The 21,999-nt window shown below is 47.8% G+C and overlaps 1 protein-coding gene across 1 annotated transcript in view; it reads right to left on the minus strand.

Moving 5' to 3' along the window:
• Positions 1–7,234: 7,234 nt before the first annotated feature.
• Positions 7,235–21,999, minus strand: part of STRIP2 (striatin interacting protein 2) — a 26,436-nt gene continuing 11,671 nt past the window's right edge. Inside the window, exons 11-22 of the mRNA XM_009996361.1 lie at positions 21,004–21,227; positions 20,010–20,075; positions 18,943–19,006; positions 17,967–18,038; positions 17,576–17,650; positions 16,265–16,362; positions 15,840–15,966; positions 14,138–14,238; positions 11,843–11,909; positions 9,661–9,765; positions 9,072–9,276; positions 7,235–7,559 (exon numbers count right to left, since the gene is read on the minus strand). Coding sequence (XP_009994663.1) covers positions 7,309–7,559; positions 9,072–9,276; positions 9,661–9,765; positions 11,843–11,909; positions 14,138–14,238; positions 15,840–15,966; positions 16,265–16,362; positions 17,576–17,650; positions 17,967–18,038; positions 18,943–19,006; positions 20,010–20,075; positions 21,004–21,227 — 1,455 coding nt within the window. The 3' untranslated portion in view covers positions 7,235–7,308. The remainder of the gene's footprint in view (positions 7,560–9,071; positions 9,277–9,660; positions 9,766–11,842; positions 11,910–14,137; positions 14,239–15,839; positions 15,967–16,264; positions 16,363–17,575; positions 17,651–17,966; positions 18,039–18,942; positions 19,007–20,009; positions 20,076–21,003; positions 21,228–21,999) is intronic.

Below are 21,999 nucleotides of genomic sequence, written 5' to 3' on the forward strand. Positions count from 1 at the left end.
CCCCCCTCTTTGCTTCTCCTCGCAGCGGAGTGGCACTCAGGCAGGTTCAGGTGCTGCAGCAGGGTCTTGTCCCAGGCAGGCAGAGAGAGCGAGCAGAGAGAGCAGCAGAGAGCAGATCCTACTCTCTTCTTATGGATCAGAGACCATTGTTCCAGGAAGCACCACGGTCTGAATTAGCCAATCACCATTGGCCAGGTACATATTCTGTTAGAGGAAGTTTTTAACCTATTGTCTATTTCTCTGCTAATTATGACCCTTGTGCTGCTTCTTTGCTGTGCACTTATCTGGTAGGGCAAGAGGCCTGCTCATTCTGTCCTTGAGTGAATCAGTGAAAAGGCATCACTCCTGTTTTGCTGACTTGAAAGGCATTTGTTGTTTAGTCTTATATAGAGGGGAAGAAGAGGGACTGTTCCCCACAGATACAGAGAATAAGCCAGATTGGTGACTGGGTAAAATGTGGTTTAATGAAGAACGATCAGAAGGACTTCCAGAAATGAGATGAGAACAGCAATGAAAACAAGAGCCCAATAAAACATGAAGAGGAATAAAGGTATTGGTGAAAGAAGGAAAGAGGAAATGTTTGAAGGGAAATAATGATCAGTGTGTGGAGGTTAGATACCAAAAGAAAGCTGAACAACAGGAATGTGCAATAGCAAAACACAGCAGGCGATGGCTAGAGGAGGAGCTCAGGAACAGAGAAAGCAAAGAGCCAAGGCACCCCTTGGCAAAGTAGATGTCTAATGATTATCTCTTTTATCAAGAGGGAAAGTTGAGCCAGGAGCACAGGTTGGATGGAGAAAGGAGCCCAGGAATCTTTGGCAATAGTATCAGCTGGGTCATCACCTGGCAGTGTGGCTGAGTGTGGGTGTCAGAGCAGAGTGAGATGCTGCTGAGGAGGATGTTTTGAAAAAGCAATTTTGAAACACAGAGTGGAAACCATTAGACTTACTTGCCTTGGGCAGAAAGGGATTGAGTTAATGGAAAACACCCTTTTATCTCTCCAAATGAATGTGCTGAGTGCCTGACCAGCTGAATGCTGTTACCATGATCACCAGGCAGATCTCTCTGGATCCAGTGGAAAAAAAACTTCCCTGTTGTAATCTGGATGTGTTACATGTTTTCAAGAACAAGTGATAAGAAATGCAGTGTAGAAAACACACCTCTCAGATTCTTTTACTTACTACAGATTTATTTTTTTCTTTCTCTAGAAAATATCAGCCTGTTTGCTCTGGTGAGCATCCCCTGTTGCCATGAGTGGGATCCAGGAGAATGTGCCATTCAAAGGGAATTGCTGTCTGATCAGTGGGGAGTATCGAGCTTCACTGAGTCTAATGAGCATGTTGCCTCTCTCCTACTCATCTAAATGATGGAGCAGCTCAACTTTTCTTTGTATTTAGCAGTGATGAAAAACGAGGGATACTATTACCCTGTCTCATCGACCAAGCTTGTCAGGGCAGTGTAGAAAACAGACTGTGAAGAGGTTCCTTGCCATTTGAAAAAGCACAGGGCCTTGGTCTTTGCTTGTTCTGGCCATGTCTGTGGTTTGAGTCTTGTTTTCAGTGGCTAAGTGGAAAATCTGAGAGGAATCCTGGAACCTGATCAGAAGGAACAAAAAAAAGGGCCTACAGGAAAGCTGGGGAGGGGCTTTTCACCAGAGAGGGCAGGGATAGGACAAGGGATGATGGTTTTAAACTGAAAGAGGGGAGATTTAGGTTAGACATCAGGAAGAAATTCTTCCCCATGAGGGTAGGAAGGCACTGGAACTGGTTACCCAGGGAGGTTGTGGAAGCCCCATCCCTGGAGGTGTTGAAGGGCAGGTTGGATGAGGCTTGTGCAGCCTGGTCTGGTGGGAGGTGTCCCTGCTCATGGCAGGGAGATTGGAACCTGATGATCTTGAAGGTCCCTTCCAACCTTCACCATTCTGTGATTCTATGATTCTATGAAAAAAAAAAAACCAAAACAGTGAAAGAAGTAAAAGAACCAGAGAGGACAGGGAAGGGCTGGATGGTGTGGCTCAGAAAGGAGGTCTGCAGATTTTTTCTAAATAAAACCCTATTGAATGAATCTGATTGATGAATAATGAAAGCAATAATGAAAACAGATAAACAAACAACAAACTATTTTTACTGTGTTCAGGGAAAAAATACTTTGTGTAATTTTTATTAACAAACCAAATGGCTTAAAGGAAGCAATCATAATTAGACTCATTATCTCCTTTCAGCAAAAACAACTGGCAAGAGACCACATTATCCAAACTATTGTGGCTAGAAAGAAGTATCAGTGATGACAGGAGTGTCTCAAATGTTACAATAAGCAGACAAAATTTAGCCTGTGCAGTCAACTGTTGTATTTGGTAAAGATGCTGGGAGGTGGCTACAAAACAAGCTACTGTTTACACATGCAAGGCTTTTGATAAATAATTAAGAGAAGTTTCTGCAAACCAAGAGTGTAATAAACCTGGCCTCATAAAGTCACTGCTGTAGTTACAACTGGATAAATACAGAGTGCTTCAGCTCTAGCAGCTGTCAGGCCAGGACATCTCAGTATAATTTTAAAGATAAATTGGTATCTTTGAGGCCTTTTATCCTCCCAAATTTGCATGAAATTGGCTAACCAGTTTGGAAGTTGCTTCTAGAGGATGGAGAAACTAAGAGTGTAATTGCATGTGCCTTCTTTCCTTAGGAAATAAGGCTAAAAATAGAAGAATCTGTATGGAGGTACTGAGGAAAGTGACTTGCCAACAGACAACAAAACTTTCAGCAACCATCTGAAAGAAAGACTCAACAACCAGACTGACAGAAAAGCAGCTCTGCATGTACTATTTAAACCAGAAGCTGAGCAACTTGAGCGTTCCTGGAACAAACAGTCCTGTTTGGGGTAAGATAACAGATGTGGCTCCTTTGGCTGTACAGAAACCATCCCAAACTTGGCTCTGAAACTTCCTTGCTATACATCAACATTATTATTCCATAATTTCTGCCTCCTGGCTCTTCTGATAATTTTTTAAGGGGAAGAAAATCCTCATTGTGAAGCAAAGAGGTTTTAACTGCTGCTGTGTGCAGTTTGAGGAGTGCAAGAGGAGGATGGAGTCTTTCCTAGTACTGCTAGAGAAGCAGCAGCTGGGACTCTGAAGTACTGGAGTTTTCTAGTGAGGCTTCAGTTAACACTTGCCCAGACACCTCGAGGGAAGGTCTTTCATATGTCATGTTGTTTGAACTCCCCACATCTGTTTGTAAGTGGAGTAAATCTGTTAAAATAGAGGTTCCCTCTATTCCTGTTGAACTGGCATTTCAGCTGCTGAGCCGAGGCCAGGAGGTTGTATCAGACTGAAAGGCTAAGGGGAAATGGTTTTAAACTGAAAGACGGGAGATTTAGGTTAGATATCAGGGAGAAACTCTTCACCATGAGGGTAGGAAGGCAACTGAAGGTTGCCCAGGGAGGCTGTGGAAGCCCCTTCCCTGGAAGTGTTCAAGGGCAGGTTGGATGAGGCTTGTGCAGCCTGGTCTGGTGGGAGGTGTCTCTGCTCATAGCAGGGAGGTTGGGACCTGATAATCTTGAAGGTCGCTTCTAACCCAAACCATTCTATGATTCTATGAAAGGAAACCCACCTTTTTCAGCTTTTCAGAAGAAACCCTCACTAAACATGGCATATCTCGACAGAACTACGGTCTTTGTGACAAATTAATGATGAGACACAAATAGTCCAGTTCAAAGATGTACCTTTCCCAGTTACTTTTTCTTAGAGGTTCAAGGTTTGTACAGAGCTCTGTCTCTAGGAAGCAAAATTTGTGCTGGTGGAAATAAATAGTACTTAAGGATAACAGTTTATACCATCCTCTACCACACAGATATTCAGGTAATAATTGGTATTTCTGGTCTCTACCTCAGTAAAAACAGAAGGCACTGAAAAGCCATGGAAACCTTATATGAAGCACAATTTCATCATAGAATGGTTTGAGTTGGAAGGGACCTTAAAGATCATCTAGATCCAACCCCCTGCATGGGCAGGGACACCTCCCACTAGACCAGGTTGCTCCAATTTAAAATATAAAATGTAGAAAAACATACATTCTTTATGTACTGGTTAGAAAGAGACACTTGGGAGGAAAAATCATGTTTTGAGCCAAACAGCAAAGGCTTGTCTAAGTTTCTGATTCTTCAATAAATCCTTCATTCCCTTTTCCTCTTGAACACACACTAACTTACCTTCATGACCTTAGTTTATTAAGACTAACAGAATTTGCATACATTGATAGGGCTTCCTTTACATTCACACTTTGTTGTTGGGTAATTAGACTTTTTTTATAAATCACTCTAAAACACAGAAAACACAGAATCCTAAAGCAAGGGGTATAATATGGTTAACCAGAAAAAAAACCACTGCAGACTCTTTAAGTCTGGGGTCACCATGTGAAGGAAGGAGAAAAGGAACCAACAGTTCTGGAGAGTTGTCCCTTGTGCCAGGATACATGATCCCACACAGAGGTCCAGTTCCATTCCCAGGACTGTGGCCTGAGAGGGAAATTGCACATTTGGAAGGAAAATACAAGACAAAATATCATGGAGAAAATCCTGGACCTTCCAGCTAGTCCTGGGCTCTGGACCCCAATACCTGCTGAAAACAGTCATATTTATACTGTATTTCTACTACTTAAATATATAACAGACCTTCATGTGTCTGCCCTGATTAGCTGGGCTTTAATTTATTTGAGTTGATTTAATCTTTAGTTTATTTACTACCAGTAGGCTCTAGGGAACACAGGGAATTGGTAGATGCCATATTTTAAGAGGGGAGCTAAAGTACAGGTGCTGAAATTACTTTTCCAGAGCTCTCCCAGTTTCCCTAAAGACAGCCCCATGCTTCCATTATAGATTCTATGTCTGGTTTTCATCCCTTACTGCTTGGAGGGGCTTTATGTATTTTTAAAACTCTTTACTTTTTAACAAGCACAAACACTGTGAAGACATCTACAGCCCATAATTCTGGGTTGCTGCTTTTAGGGTTTATAGATACTTTGGATGTTCTATTCTGGTGTATGTCAGACAAGGCCTTTCCTCAGCAGAGAGATGGGCAGGGGTCAGAGGTGATTTTAGGAGTTGGTTTGTGGGGGATGTTTTTGTTCCTTTTAAACAAAAACAGCAAACAAAGCAATGAAATTAGGGTACAGGAAGAAAACAGCTCAAGTAAATGTACGTGCTTTAAAAGTTGCTCTGGTTTACTTTGAAAAAAAAGAGTATTTAGAAAGGTGAGTGGGTTTACTGCTGCCATTTCTATGAAAAAAACACCTTTTACAAACCCCATAAAGAATCATCCTCAGTTTAATTCCACAGCAATACACACAAATACTTGTGGTTCGATCACTTGTATGTGAACTGGCTCCCCAGTTCAAGAGAGACAGGAATCTGCTGGAGAGTCCAGGGAAGGGCAATAAAGATGACTGGGAGATTGGAGCATCTCCCTGATGGGGAAAGGCTGGGAGAGCTGGGGCTGTTCAGCCTGGAGAGGAGAAGGCTGAGGGGAGACCTTCTTAATGCCTCCAAGGATCTCAGGGTGGGTGCAGGAGGATGGAGCCAGACTGTGCTCAGCAGTGCCCAGGGACAGGGCGAGGGGCAATGGGCACAGGCTGGAACATGGGAAGTGACATGGAAGTGGGAGGGAAAACTTCTTTGCTGTGAGGGTGACAGAGCCCTGGAACAGGCTGCCCAGGGGGGCTGTGGAGTCTCCTTCTCTGGAGACATTCAGGACCCACCTGGATGCAGCACTGGGGAATGTGCTCCAGGGGATCCTGCTTTAGCAGAGGAGTGGGATTAGATGATCTTGAGACATCCCTTCCAACTCTGACAATTCTCTGATTCCACGTGCTTGACACACTGGTAACAAGAGTGGCTGAAGTGCTTCCCTGCACTGTATTAACACCTTTCTTTAACAAAAGCTGAAGTCTTGATTTCCCAGCTGGGAGAAGGTTAGATCCAGGATTCCCTGTGCTGAACTGCTAAAATTCTGTAGAATAAGGTTACAGTTTGTGGGCTCTGTTATAACTCTTCAGAAAGCAGCATGAAGCCCAGCCTGCCTTTCCACTGCAGCCCTCAGGCAGGGCCATCCAAGAAGGGACTGTCACCCCACACAGTACCAAGGGCTGAGATCCATTCAGCAGAGCAGCCCACAAGAGTTTCCAGCCTGCCCTTCAGCTGCCACCCCCCCTGCAATGCAGCTTTACCCAAGCATGGACCTTACAGAAAGTTTGCAGCTCAATCTGCTTTTCATTCTGAAAGTTACAGACCTCAGAGTCTGCTCTTTTCCTCACAGGATGGCAATAAAGTGTCAACCAAAGCACTTTTACTCCCCACTTTAGGACTTGGCATAAACATTCCCCCAGATAACAAAAAAATCTGTGTAAAAATTAGGTTATTTAACATGGCATTTACTCTCTCCTCCATAGGTAGAAGAGCTAAAGAAAGTCACCTGCAGTATTTATCCTCCAAAAACAATCAGGTGGAGAGAAAGGTGGCCATCAGCCTCTACAGCTCTACACTGCACAGCTCAGCCATCATTTTACTCTTGGGAAGTGAAGGGAGCAGTGGAGGAAAGAAAGGGGAGCAGTGAAAAAGGGAGTGGATATTTATCCCTGGTGAACAAGATGCAGAAATGGCCAGTTGTGGAAGCAAGCCTCAAAGTTGGGTTGAACAATCCCTGCAGCAGCAACACCAGCCTGGGGACAAGAGGTAATGTCACCTCCTTTGCCCAAGCCAACGTGTCCCCTCTGGTTGAGACTGTCACAGACAGTGCCTCACATTTCTTATTTTCAGCTTAGTTAGGGCAGCTTGTTTGTGGCAGGGGGGTGTGAGAAGCACCTTACCAGGCAGCCAGAACTGGAAAATTGGAAACCAATCAGGCACAGTGTGGGGCATCTGGGAGAGGTGGCAACCTCAACAGCTGAGGTCCTCTGACAGCACACGTGCATGCTGAGAGCCTCTGAGCTCTCCTGCTCTGCTGTCAACCTGTAGTAAAGACCAGATCGACTTGTTCTTGCCTCTGCCACTGGTGTGACACTGCAGCCTGGCCCGTGGCCTCTTTGCAGGTCTGTAGATACTGTGTGGCCTCCAGTAAGTCCCAGGAAAGAGATGACCTCCAAAAATTTGGCTGTTGCATACTTGAGGCTGTCTGGGTAGATAGACAAAGACACTTGGTCTCTTTGTAAAGGCTAAATTTGCTTAACACCCAGGTCCAAAACCATCTTCCTTTCCTTTGCGTTGTAGCACCTTGAGTCCTCCTCGAGCTGGGACCGGGGGCAGGTGAAGGTGTTGCTCTCACTGGTAGTGCAGCAGCTCCTCCCAGCGAATGGGCTGGGAAAACACCTCCCTTTCCAGCCAGAGTTCGTAGGAGTAGTGGAAGTCCTCGGGGAGCTCCAGGTGCTGGCCCAGCACACTCTGCAGGCAGTTGTCCACCGGGGCAAACTCTGAGTCTTGAGGTTTGTCGTATCTCCGGCTGTTGAAGGCTTCGATGTTGGCCCTGAGGGTGCATTCCTCAGCCTGGAAATCCCAGGGTCTGGCATCGATGTCTACACAGAAGGAGGAACAAGACCAAAGTGTTGTGGAAAAAAAAAAAAAATAATCACAGAATCGTGGGATGGTTTGGGTTGGAAGGGATCTTGAAGATCATCCAGTTCCAACCACCCCTGCCTGGGCCGGGGCACCACACACCCGATCACGCTAAAAAAAAATGCTCCAAGCCCCATCCAACCTGCCCTTCAACACTTCCAGGGATGGGGCTCCTACAACTTCCCTGAACAACCTGTTCCAGTCTCACCATCCTCACAGCCAAGAATTTTCTCCTAATGTCTAACCTAAATCTCCCTTCTCCCAGTTTTAATCCAAGTTTTGAGCAAAAGAAACAAGATTTCCAGCAACCACATGCCTGAATTGACCAGAGTATTATCCAGTCAGTTATTCCTAATCAATTCCCAATTATGTATGCATTTTAATTTAAGGTATTTAAATATAAGATGGTAGGTTGGATGGGGCTTGAAGTACCCTGGTCTACTGGGAGGTGTCCCTGCCCATGCAGGGGAGAAAGAACTAGATGATCTTTAAGGTCCCTCCCAACCCAAACCAGTCAGGGATTCTATGATTCTGGGATTCTATGATCTGCACCACTGGGATGAAACTGCTCTTGTTTCTCAGGTGTGAACTGCAGATCTCCACAGCCATCCTGAGCATGCACATTTGGTGTGGATAGCAGGACAGCTTATTGGCTCAATGTTGAAAGTGATTTGGAAGTGCAAAAGTGCAGGCCTGGGCTTGATGGAAACTCTCATCTTGGAGATCTGAGCTGACCATGTCCCATCCTGATCTATTATTCCCACCTTTCCTCATGCAATCAATTTGTTCCCTCTTGGTGGTGCTGAACAGAGCCTTAAAGCTTCCAAAAAAAATCCCCAACACTGACTCGAACAAGTTGATGGGATCCTAACAGTCCAAACCATGTCAAACCACATCAAAGGGCTGAAGAACCTGCCTATGTAGGGTGGATGGTTGGACTTGATGATATTGAAGGTTTTTTCCAACCTTGACAATTCTATCATTCTATGAAGGTTTTTTCCAACCTTGACAATTCTATGATTCTATGAGGAAAGACTGAAAGAGTCTGGAGGACCTAGAGAAGAGAAGGCTTTTGGGGGGACACACACCATCACAGTATTCCAGTACTAAAAGGGCTGCTACAGAGAGAGCAGAGTCTCTGTCTTCACAAAGAGCCACATGGAGAAGACATGGGGCAGGAGGTACAAGCCACACTGGGAGAGGTTTCATCTTGATGTGAGAAAGGCTTTTTTTACACTGAGAACAATCACTCCCTGGAACAACCTCCCCAGGGACATGGCAGAGTCCCCATCACTGGAGGTTTTTAAGATGCGACTGGATGGAGTGGTAGATTGTCTCATCCAGGCTCCCTTTCCCACAAAAGGTTGGACCAGATGATCTTCTGAGGTCCCTCCCAGGTCTATGACTCCATGAAACCCCCTGTGTGTCCATCCCACCTGGGGACAGAGCAGCTGCTCCGTGGCCCCACTCACCATTGCCGTAGGCCCAGTCGTCGTTCATGCGGTGCCGCACCTTCTGGTAGATGGCAGACATGGTCTTCATGTTGCTCTTCCTCCACTGGCGCCCCAGGTATTTGGTCTGGATTTTCAACAGCTTGAGGACATACAGCTGCATCATGGCCTGCTTCACCTTCAGAGCTCGCTTCAGTATTGGGGCTGACTTAAAGACTACCAGCATCTGCCAAGAAACCAACACACATTCATTCAACATGATCCAGAAACCCACATGAGCACTCTCTGTGCTGCCTTGTTCACCAACACCTGGGCCATGTATGGTACAGACCCCAAGCAGGTAGAACATGAGTGTTCAGCATAACCAAAACTTGCTGCAGGGGACTTGAAGGTGACAGAAATTAAATATTATTTGCAGAAGAAAAAGTATTTCTTCGCTTAAGGCTCAATCTGTGAAAGACAAATGGGCAGATTATGAAAAAGCAGAAGTTCCAGCACTGCCAGAAGACACTCTCAGCAGGGAGCTTGGGCTGAAGTAGCTGGGGACACACTGGATGGTCCAACACTGGCAGACTACAGCAGGTCTCAGAGGAATGGGACATTCCCTTACCATTGTCCTCGAGTGTTTCCACTTGGTCAGCTTGTTGAGGATCCTCAGCAAGTTAATGCAGGAGAATAAATTTCTCCAGCAGAACTGGTTGTTGTCTCCAGCCTCCTGCACAGCAGAGAAGGAAAAGCATAATAACCCTAAGATGGGCATTCACAGAGACACCCTTGTGCAGAAAGCCTTTATTTTCACTATCTTCTCAAGTTTATTCCTGATGGAGAGTGAGCAGCAGAGCTATCTCCTCGCTTGGGTGGTCATCAGGCTGCTAAGAAGATAACAGATTCTGGGGGAAACCCTTCTGAGAGAGTCAGATATAATAAGCATTTTAATTTGCATTTAAGTTTAGAGCTCAGATAAATCACATCTTCCTGTCATGGGAAATACATATTGTGGTAGATTTGCACTTGTTTGCAGTCAGGGAGGAAATGACAGCCCAGTGATCACCACAGCTCAGAAAAGTTTCTGTAAATCATAGAAATCATAGAATCACAGAATGGTTTGGGTTGGAAGAGACCTTGAAGATCATCCAGTTCCAACCCCCCTGCATGGGCAGGGACACCTTCCACCAGCCCAGGCTGCTCCAAGCCCCATCCAACCTGCCCTTCAACACTGCCAGGGATGGGGCAGCCACAGCTTCTCTGGGCAACCTGGGCCAGGGTCTCACTACTCAATTAATTCCTAATTTCTTGTCTAAATCTCCCCTCTTCCAGTTTTAATCCATTCCCCCTGCTCCCACCCCTCCCTGCCCTTGTCCCAAGCCCCTCCCCAGCTTTCCTGGAGCCCCTTCAGGCACTGGAAGCTGCTCTAAGGTCTCCCTGGAGCCTTCTCTTCTCCAGGCTCAACACCCCAACTCTCCCAGCCTGTCTCCAGAGTAGAGCTGCTCCGGCCCTCTCAGCATCTCCATGGCCTCCTCTGGACCCACTTCATGTCTTTCCTGTGCTGAAGACTCCAGAGCTGGATGGATGCTCAGACTTCTCCTACAGCCATAAAGCTAATCCTGAGCTTAAGGCTCAGCATGAGCCCTTGGAGCTCTCAACAATATATCACTAGATGTCCCCATTGGACAAGGATATGGTCGGTGGGAGCCTGGCCAGGACACCAGCTTTCAGCAAGCAGCTCATGGACCTGCACAAAACAAGGGACTTATCCTCTTGGTTAGGAGGGAGATGTCCAGGAGCTGTCACCCTGAGCAGGGACAGTGGTGGAAGGCTGAGGCACCATGTCAGCCACATGTGACAGTCCCACAGCCACCCACCGTGCTCCTCAGAGGGTTGTATAGACATTTGATCTGGTACAATCAACTCATGGCTGGAATTTGTATCACAGTGGCACATCAGAAATGCTGTGGCTATGGATCCAATAAAACCAGTTTGGTTGTCCTGGCTGGCTGCAGCCTTGGAGGGACTCGTCAGCAACTTCCCTGCATAGAAACTAGGGAAAATCTTTCACTTTCAAGATTTTTGCCTTTCCATAGCTGAGGAGAGCAACATAGGCTTAAGATTTTAGCAGCCAGGTAACATGAGATCATCCCTGCCCGGACTAGTTTTGGTCAGACACCTTCTAAATGATCCCTGCATTATTTAGGGTCTCTCTTCCCTTAGATCCCTCTTAACCCCAGAGCTTGTCCCTGCTCTGTGCCCAGTCCAAGTCCAACCCACTCTGCATTGAATTATTGCAGTTCTGAACCTGCCAGCAATGGTGTCTCAGCTGCCATCCTTGCATTCACACAGCCCATCATGCTGGCTGGTCTCCATAATACTTAGGCTGTTCTCCATAGGGAATTTGGTTCATTCCTTAATCTGCTGGCATCTGGTGAAATGCAAGTGCTCAGAACAATTGAAACCTGGGAGGCAATGGCCTCTAAGCAAATCCTTTGTCAAAGCAGGTTCTCTCATTTGGAGAAGTGAAAATGGAAAACTCCAAACCCAAGGATTTTATATTATATAGAAAATATGTTGTGCATATATTATGCACAACACCAGCAGTTACTCCTCCCCACCATCATCAGTCAGAAGAGCGATGGGAGGAAATTTTAAGTCTGAAAGAGGGCTAGAAAATCAGTCTGATTTTGGAAAGGTTAGGAATGCAGAAAAAGAAGATAGAAAAAAAAAAGAAAACAAAAGTCCTTCCTCACCCTCTTGCAAACAGCAATACTGGCTACAAGGACCCTTTGTGTGCTGCTTACCAGGCTTTCTGCAGTGAGCTCAGGCAAATCACAGACTGTACAATGTGGATAATCCAGGACGGAGATGCTGTAGAAGACAGGAAGGAAGGGACTCATTCAGAACCAGGGAAATACAAAAGTAACTTTTAAAGATGATCTCTGTGATCGTGCCCAGGGATCTGCAATGCCTCCCTGCCTTTCCAGCACCACATCCAGATGGGCTCCCAGCCTCACCACTGCCTCATGGCTCAGCTTCATGGAGCACCTCAGTCCCTCCTGGCTCCCAAGTGCATCCCAAGTGCATTCACAGGGACTCAGAAGATTAGTTACCCAACTGTGTATTTTAAAAGGGGAAAAAAACCCAGCAAAACAGATGTTAGGTTAAAATGGAGACATCTCATTACCAGCAAGAAACTTCACAATGAGGCTATCAGGTATTTCCAAGCCCTCCAGGCCTACTGCCTTTGTATAAGCAGCCAATAGTCATAGAAATCATGGAATCATGGAATGGTTTGGGTTGGAAGGGACCTCAAAGATCATCTAGTTTAACCCCATTGTCATGGGCAGGGACACCTCCCACCAGACTAGGTCGCTCCAAGCCCAATCCAACCTGCCCTTCCACACTTCCAGCTGCCACAGCTTCCCTGGGCAACCTGTTCAATAAACAAGTATTTATGTGTGTGTGTGTGTATATGTACATAGTATGTATACATAGAGACACACTGATGCTGTCTGTACCCTAAGACCTGCACTGATTTCAAAGGAAGTGTTCACTAGCACACAACTTCAGTTCTTCTTTGCTATTATTTGTTTTTAAATCCAGCAGCTGAGCAAAAAGCAGACTTATGACAATCACTGAGTTGGAAGCAATCCCTCTGCATGAAGACCCAAGGTCTGAAGATCCCCTAAAACAGGCTTTGCTTAAAGCATTTGGTCCATGAAGGGTTTGTCTGACCACAAGGACAGATGCTCCTTGCTGGCTCCCACAGATCATAGAACAGTGAAGGTTGGAAGGGACCTTCAAGATCATCAGGTTCCAACCTCCCTGCCATGAGCAGGGACACCTCCCACCAGACCAGGCTGCACAAGCCCCATCCAACCTGCCCTTCAACACCTCCAGGGATGGGGCTTCCACAGCCTCCCTGGGCAACCTGTTCCAGTGCCTTCCTACCCTCATGGGGAAGAATTTCTTCCTGATGTCTGACCTAAATCTCCCCTCTTTCAGTTTAAAACCATCATCCCTTGTCCTATCCCTGCCCTCTCTGGTGAAAAACCCCTCCCCAAATCGTAATCCTAAACCTGCAAGTGCTGTGCAGATTGAAGCAGGAGAGCTCAGAGGGAACCAGCTCGGGACCAGGAGCCCCATGGCTCATCTGCTGCAGGTTGTCCTTGTGCTGGCATCACTTCTGACATCCCTTGTGGCATCACTGGTCTCAGGTCCATACACCTGAACATGACCAAGTCTTGCCTGCAAAACCTCCATCAGAAAGCAGAGGAGGGAGCTGCGTGATCCTGGGCTACGTGTCCTCCTCACTTATGTGTCTCTAAAGCACAGGACCAGAAGTGGAAATGTTTATCAGCAAGATAATTAATATATTGCTTTCTCTTTTTCCATTTTCTGACACTTACACAACCATCCCACGCAGGAGACAGCAGCCTACACACATGGCTCAAAAGCAACAAAAAGAGCATCAAAAAGCAAGAAGAGGAATCTTTTCATCATTCCAAGAGCAGCATCTTCTGTCACTCTCCTTTGAACAGGGAAATCCTACCCAGTCCTACTGAGCTGTGAAAGAGTTGTGCTCTCTCAGTTCTCACACTGACTTGCACTAGTCCAGCAGGTCCCCATATAGACTCAAAATGGAACTAGTGGCCTTCTCAGATCAGAAGTCAAAGGCAGGACAACTATGCAAAAGCTGGAGAAGTCAGGGAAGCTGAATTATATCTACAACAAGCAGACAGCACCTAGAAGACTTTACCCCATCTGGGCTTTTGGAAGCTGTGGCCCACAGATGCCCAGAGGCACTGGGCTGCTTTCTAGGAGTCCATGTAAAGATGCAACCAATCTATTGTCAGCAAGGGAGACGTGCCTTCATGCATGTTAGTAGCCCAATGAGAGACTGAAACCCCCCATCCAGTTCTCCTCATCAGGCAAAAGGGATCTGCTCCCCTCCAGTGTATTGCTCTAGTGGAGAACATGCTGCCCCAAAGCCATGCCAGGGACTAGGGGCCACTTGGTCCCACCCCATGCGAGGGTTTCTCACACACGAAGCCTCCCTGCTCCATCATCCTTCTTCTCCCCAGAAGTGGCTGTACCTGTTTTTGGCAGTGATGTAAGACATGATGTTTTGGTTGAAGAACTTCAGGATCAGCGGGATGCAGTTGGCAAACACCAAATGTTGGGACACGTACTCAAACTGAGGAAGAGAAGTGAAATGGGTCAACATCAGCTGGAACAACCGGGAGCATCACCTGGGAATGGAAGCCCAGTCTTCATGGTCTGTTCTAGACACCTGGCAGACCATCTTCTCCTTGCAGAAGGCTGCTGTATGGGGCATGCCTCACATGCAGCAACTCCCACCAGCTGGAAAACGATTTGCCATGGAGTGGACACACAAACTTTATGGCAGGAGTTCAGGAATAGCTGCACCTCATGGCTGCAGTTTAGTGTGTCAAGGTCCAAACCTGTGGCAAAACAGTTTGTGGGGGAGAGGGAAGGAGGAGGTGTAGCTGTTAGGGGAGAAAACACAATCATTCCTCTAACTAACTGTCACACAGTAACCCCAGTCAGTGCCTCTTCAAATTTTGACTGGAAAAAGTACCCCTGCCTTCACCCTTGTGTCTCTCCCCCTCTAAACATGAAATGATCTGGGTATGAAGGGCTGCACAATGCAACAAATTCCACTGTCCTCTGAGGAGACAGACACACATGGCAGCAATCTCCTGGCCCACCTGTGCCTTTCACTAACCTGCAGTCGACATCCCAGAGGGGAGAGTGGAGGAAGAGGGGAGGAGGAATGACATGGGATTGGAAGGGAGCTTTCAAGATTATCTAGTCCAACCCCCCTGCAGTGAGCAGGGACCTCTTGAGGTTGCCCACTGATCAGGTTGCTCACCAGACCGCAAGAGTCCTCCTGCCATGGAGGAAGAAACGAGAGGAGCTGTTTTGGGAGTGGAGCAAGAAAAATTAGTGATGGGGTGCAGGGGAATGAATGTAGGAATGTAAAACTGTGGGTGGTTGTTTCAATTAATCAAATCCAATGTATGGATTTATATTTCTCGTCAGATAAATATCAGTGGGCTTCATCACACAGATGGATTTGTACCATGCTGAAACCTTTACAAGGAAAAAAAAATAAGAAACACCCATTGTTTGACTTGCAGAATAGGTGGAGACCTGGGCCCAGGCCATGGGTCAAATCAGCACTTGGTCTTTTTTTAATCAAGCTCCAGTGTGACTTTTTAATCACCAGTGTGATTGGTGCCATGCAAATGAAACAAAAAGCAGACTGCATCTAGGACCCAGACCTCCAGGATGTGTTGAAACTGGAGCTGCAAGAACTTGATCCTGCCAAGGGACAGAGGACTGGATTACTTGACCTCATGAGGTCCCACCCAGAACTATTTCTGGTCACTGGAGATGAAACAGAGCAAAAGAGGGTCTTGTCTCACCCCCATCCCCTTCCCTCTCTACCAAGGAGGCTTCTGCTTGCGAGACCTCCTGAATTTTAACCTGATCAGCCACAGTGTGAATTTTTCCAGGAGCCTGAAACCTCTTTCCATGTGAGTGGAAACAATCCTGTCAAACCACAGGCAGAGATATCTTGCAGGCAAGTTATTCCTGCCTGAGTCACCCGGCCAACTCTTGGCCCAGGACCAGGGTTCACCGCTATGGAAAGGCAATCTGCAGCTCGTTATGGAAGCCCATTCCTGGAGAGGTCTTTTAGGAGAGGGTCTATCAGGACACACTTGGCTTCCAGACCAGCTTGGCATTGGCCATCCCATTCTCTCCACTCACCTGGTAGATGTGGTTCAGCTTGAAGTGTTTGAGGAGCAGCAGCAGCAAAGCTGAGATGCTCTTCACGATGATCTCTTTGTGCCTGTTCACGTCGATCCCCAGTTTCATGCTCTGAAGAACTGTGATGCTGGGTTGGTGGCAAGAAGGCAACAGTGTGGTGGGTACAGGAGCAAGGAGGGCTAAGGGACTTTTGAGTTCCTATTCATCTGCACAAGCTCTACAGAAACAGGGACCTTCACTTCCCTCTGGGACTCTAAGACTTCACCCCTCTACCTTAGCAGCAACAGTAGCTTGTACCCATCCGAAAAGATGTCCCCAAATCAGGACCCCCCCCCAGATCTATTAGCAAACCCCAACTCTTCTGCTCAGCCCAAGACTTGGTGGCAAAGTTGAGATGGCTGGTAGCCACCTCCTCAAGAACTTACGGCATCTCTTCAGGCAACACATCTGCCAGGATGTTGATGGAGTCGGTCTTGGCTTTGGAGGTGGGGGCTGCAGCCAGGAGGATCTTCAGCAAAGCTATCTGCAGGGGAGGACAGGCATGGAGGGATGCTCCCAGGAAGGGGCATTTCTTCCTTCTTCACTTGCTGAAAATGGACAACTTCAAGCCAGGTCTATAGGGTTCCACCATCCCAAGCTCTGCTCACCATGATGAACTGACTGCACCAGGGCTTAACCTCTCCTTTTATCCCCTGGACAGAGAGGACATGTGTGGGGAGCACAGCAGCTCTACCTTCTGAACTTAAGGCCTCATGAGCTCCAGTAGGATGGATAAAATAAAGCAAGGGACACCTGGAGCTTGGTGGATTTAAATCTGTGTTTGTCTCTCCCTGTGGATGGAGTGCACGTGGCTCAGTGAGCACCTTAGAGAATCACAGACTGGTTTGGGTTGGAAGTGACCTTAAAGATCATCTAGTTCCAACCCCCTACCAAGGGCAGAGACACCTCCCACTAGATCTGGTTGTTCAAAGCCTCATCCAACATGGCAATGAATTTCAGGACATGCATTGTATTCCTCTGGGAGTTCCTCTTGGGAAGGCTTGGGGCCAAGGGATGTCCCTGTAAGGAAGGTGACAGCCTGCAGACTCCTCACAGTTTGAAAAGCTGTTGAGAGCACAGCCACGTTGGTGGAGACCTGAAGGTGTTGCCAACTCGTTTGCTGAGCCACATAAAGCACAAGGATGGTTTAGTTTGATTCCTGGCCCAGCAAACCATCATGCTCAGAGATCAGTGTGATATGATAATGGAAGTTCATCTCAGCAAAAAGGGCAAAGGTTCAAGGGACCAGTGAAATCTGTAGGTTGCTTCTTCAGGTCAGAAGTGAACATGCCCACACCAGTGTGCAACAACTTGGTTAATACTACAGCTCATGCAGCTTAGGAGATGACACAGGCCCATCCCTAACTGACTCCCCTCGGTGTTTGGAGCCAGTTTTGAGCTCCTACCAATGTGGAGGACTTTGTTCCTTGTTCCAAATCCTCCACACACTCCCTATTTTCCAACCACTGACCCACTTGCAACAGTTTGACTGTGGCATCCCTTGATCCTCTGAACCTTTCCTCTTGGACTGTACTTCCTACCCAACTCTGCTCTGGATTCCCATCAAAACCTCACCATTCCAAGTCCTGAACATAGCCCAGCAGCCCCGTGCTGAGCTCTGCAGATCACAGGTTGGCACCATTCCCCACTCAAAAGCTCTTCTTTGCTTTTAAGAAGCACCATGTACTTCAGCTTACCATGTACTGGGGGAGGTTGTACAACATGGCTTGGTACAAGGCCTCACAAGGAGTTTCTTGGACCTCCTCTTCCCCCTAGCACAGGGAAACATTAGGAAAAAGGAAAAATTAGGTATCTCCAGTGGACCCATTTGAGATATGTTGGTCACCTCCACATAACCTAGCTTGAGGACTTAATCATGGACACAGCTGCATGCTGACTGGAGAAAGCTCCAGGTCTTTCTCCATTGCTACATTTGGACTTCTAGGAAAAAATTTTTTAAAAAAGAGTATCTCAGGTATTCTGAGGATCCTCAGGTGTCCTGAGGATCATGGAGAAGGTGTGGCTTTCTATGACACCTTGGAAACCTTCCACACGTCTGTCTAGTGATGGAGAGCAGCAACTTCTTACCAGAGACATGGGACACTTCTCCAGCTCCTCCTCATTCTTGATCTGGACGTCTGAGATGGAAACATATTTGTGCTGGCAAAATGGACAGAGAGAGGCAGAGCAAGGTCACAACTGAAGGATGAAACACAGACAGTGAAGACAACATCTGCTGATGTTAGGTGCACAGGTCACAGCAGATACATGGAGAACTCATCTGTGTGTGAACATCCCTCTGTCCCTGAAGCTCCTCACACATCATTTATTTGAGGCCACCCACCTACTCCTTCTAGGATCTATTTGTAAGTGAATGGAGAGTGACAATTGCCTCCAAAAGGCAATCCAGACTTAAAACAGGGTCAGCTGGCCTCTGGAGGTGTCCAAAGGGCAAGTCCAAGTGCTGGACAGTCTACTTGGAATTGCACTGAGGACTCAGTTTTCCATTTTCTTGCCTCAATTCCTGCAAGAAACTCCAGAAGCTTTTCCTGTAATAACCAACAAGAACAGACCCTCTTACTCCCTCCGGTGGTGTTTCAGCCAGAGGTTAGACCTGAGGATCCCACACTCCATGGGGTGAATGTCCAGCCCCTCTCAAGCTGTTCAGGCCTTGACTGGATTAATCAAATTGATTTCCCAAGGCAGAAGGAGCAGGAGCTCAGACTGAGAATGTTGCTGTGAGGAGGAGCAGAAGTCATGTGAAACGCGGACTGTGGGCTGAGACCAGACATCTGAGGAGCTTCAAACTCCTTGGAAATGCTGCATCACAAAAGCTTATGTGTATGAGCCTCAATGTCCTGCAATCCCCCTACAGCCCTGGTGATCTTGGCCAAGAATTTCCTCACAACCATGCGATCCCCACAAGTCCAGTCCCACCACAAAGCATCTGTTGAGTGCAAGGCAGCATATATAGCAAGGGATGAGGTTAGACAAGCTGACTGCTGCTCAGCAAGGCTTTCAGGGCTGCTTCATCCAAGTGCCACCCACAGAGCCACCATCTTACCTGCTTCAGGGTCTTCACGCTTTCATGGATGGGCCGTGGTAGCCCTATCAGGGTTTCAGTGTCCCTGTGGGGGATGAAAGATGGCTGGGAAGATCTGGGTTTCACACTTCCAAGGTCAACAAGGGAGCCTGCAGTCTAACGAAGCTGCTGAACTCATCCCAGATGGGTCAGGAACTGGCCCACCCTCCCACTCCCTCCCCAGCAAAGCCTGCACCAGAAAGGGGTGACCTTGGGGTGAAGATCTGAGGTGAAATCAAGTCTCTGTGGGGAGCCATCCTGAGCACAGCACCACACCCAAAACGAGGGATATCCTGCTAGGCCCACACCAGGATGACTCTGCTGGATTTAGTTGCAAACTGGGTAATTTGCTGTGGATACCACTTGTCCCAACTCACTACATCAATCCTAGAATGCCAAGTTGGAAGAGACCTCAAGGACCATCTGGTCCAACCTCTCTAGGTACTACTCTAGTTGATAGGAGGTGGCTCAGCACCCTGTCCAGCTGAGACTTCAAACTGTCCCATGTGGGGGAATCCACCACTTCCCTTGGGAGACTGTTCCAATGCTGGACTGTCTTCATGGGGAAACATTTCCCTCTTGTGTCCAATTGGAATCTCCCCAGGAGCAACTTATGCCCATCACCCCTTGTCTTTTCCACCTGACTCCTTGTCAATAGAGAGTCTCCATCTTCTTGGCATCCACCCTTGAAGTACTGGAACATGGTGATAAGGTCTCCCCTGAGCCTTCTCCTCTCAAGGCTGAACAAACCCAGCTCTCTCAGACCCTCCTCACATGGCTTGGGCCAGAGGTCACTTATTCCAGGCTAGCTCTGATTTTTTAATAGAAAGAGGTCCTCGGAGACCAGCATCTCCAAGAACATGTTTTTATGACACTAAGTGCGCTGGTGCAGCCCCAGCCAAATCCAGCACTGCACCACATGGTCCTGAGGATGCCTTGGGCTGGTTGAGTTGGGAAAACCTGAGCTCTGTGGCCACCTCCCAGTGGTTCATCTGCACTGATGGGAGCTGTGGGACAGACTCTGTTGGACCTACACACATAACACTCACTGTCCCAGCGTGAATCCAATGAATTTGTTCCTGCTTGCCTCGAGGAAGTGCTCGATGTCTTTCTGTCTGATGGAGCAGCAGAGAAACAAAAACAAGGAGAAGGTTGGAAAACAGAAACATCCCAGATTGCAGCCTGCATTACTCAGGAAGGATGGCAATGTGGGGCCAGCAGGAACCTTTGAGCTGTATGGGATTGATTTATAGAGGTCTTAACAGCCGCAGGCACCACTGGCTGGGACCAATGAGAACCAAAACCATTTGTATTTGGTGTGCAGCTCCATGGGAGTGTGCAAATAAATCAAGATGAGTTCTCTACAACCAGTGCCTTTTGATCCACCTTCTGTGCTCCCTGTACATGTATCTTCCAGCAGCATCTGCTGGCTCTGAGCAAACAAATGTTGTCTCCACAGTCTGGCAGAGCACGTGCTGCTCCAAGAGAGCAAGCTGACATCTTGTCCACCTCAGGCATCTTTCATGAGAACTGGTCACGGTCCCAGCACTACAAGTAGGACATGAACCATGAGCCAAGGTTCTCACAGACAGAAAGAAACCCAGCTGGATCTCCAGGCACCAGCCAAGAAATACAACCATCACTTGATTTCAATGCTGAGAGGATGTAGCTACATGGAGTGCCATGGCACCAGGTGTGTGGAGACCCACGTGGGGACCCAGTTCTTGCCATGTCCCTGCAAGGAGTGCTCTGGATAGACACACTTAACCCTGTCACTGCTCCCACATCAAAAAGATGTATTTTCTCCTGTGTTTTAAAGAAACTGGATTAAATTCTTCCTTGTGAGGTTGGTAAGACCCTGGCCTAGGTTGCCCAGGGAAGTTGTGGCCTCCCTCCCTGGAATTGTTCAAGGCCAGACTGGATGGGGCTTGGAGCACCCTGATCTAGTGGGAGGTGTCCCTGCCCATGCAGGGGGGTTGGAGCTAGATGATCTCCAGGACAGACAGGACTGGGGAGGACAGCAATGACACCAGGTGGTCTTACCTGACTTTGGGGGCCCAGGGTAGCCCTTTGGGGAAGGACACCCTCTCGATAGGCGGGCGCTGAGCAGGCAGCACAGGGATTATTGTGTCTCGCTCCAGCAGGTCCAGTTGCCCCTCAATCCCACTGTCCACATCATCATTCTCCTCTTCATCAACCCCTCCTTCGTCACTCTTGAAAGGGTCTCTCTCGTTGTAGATATCTAAACTGTCTTGCTTCACCAAGGGCTGCAGCAGAAGGGGAAGGAAAAATTCAAGTGATTCCGTTGATTTTATTTCCTGCCCAGCTGCTGGCAGCAGATGTCTCCACCCTGGAAGGATCAAGCTCCCAGATGTTCCTCAGGTGAGGATTTCCCTCCTAGCTGTTGCTACCAAAACCTAGACAAGGAAGAGCCCTCTCTGTACTTCTAACTTTGCTGCTCTAGGAGGTGTGACCCCATTTTTCCATCTTAACTTTTGGACCTACCATGTGACATGTCTCTCCTAGCAAAAGAGGCCTTTTCATCCTCAGACCATAACACAGCAACTCCAAGAGTGCAGCTAAAAGCAGATGAGCTTGCTGTGAGCACTTTCCTCCTCAGTGCTTATCAGCCCTTTGCCAGAGGGTCAGGATGTCCTCTCACTTCCTCTAGATCAAATGTGTCATGATGCTGATGTGCCCCAACTGAAATGGGTGGATGAAACACGACATGAGCCACCAACATGTGCTGGAGCCCAGAAACCAACCCTGTCCTGGGCTGCATCTCCAGCAGTGTGACCAGCAGGGCCAGGGAGGGAATTGTCCCCTCTGCTCTGCTCTGGTGAGAACCCATGACCCCCCTGCAGGGCTGGGGCCACCTCTGGGGTCCCCAACACAGGAAGGACATGGAGCTGTTGGAGAGAGGCCAGAGGAGGCCACAGAGATGCTGGGAGGGCTGGAGCAGCTCTGCTCTGGAGCCAGGCTGGGAGAGTTGGGGTGTTGAGCCTGGAGAAGAGAAGGCTCCAGGGAGACCTTAGAGCA

Source organism: Chaetura pelagica, unplaced genomic scaffold (genome assembly GCF_000747805.2).
Source record: "Chaetura pelagica isolate M959 unplaced genomic scaffold, ChaPel_1.0 scaffold250, whole genome shotgun sequence".
Taxonomy (NCBI): domain Eukaryota; kingdom Metazoa; phylum Chordata; class Aves; order Apodiformes; family Apodidae; genus Chaetura; species Chaetura pelagica.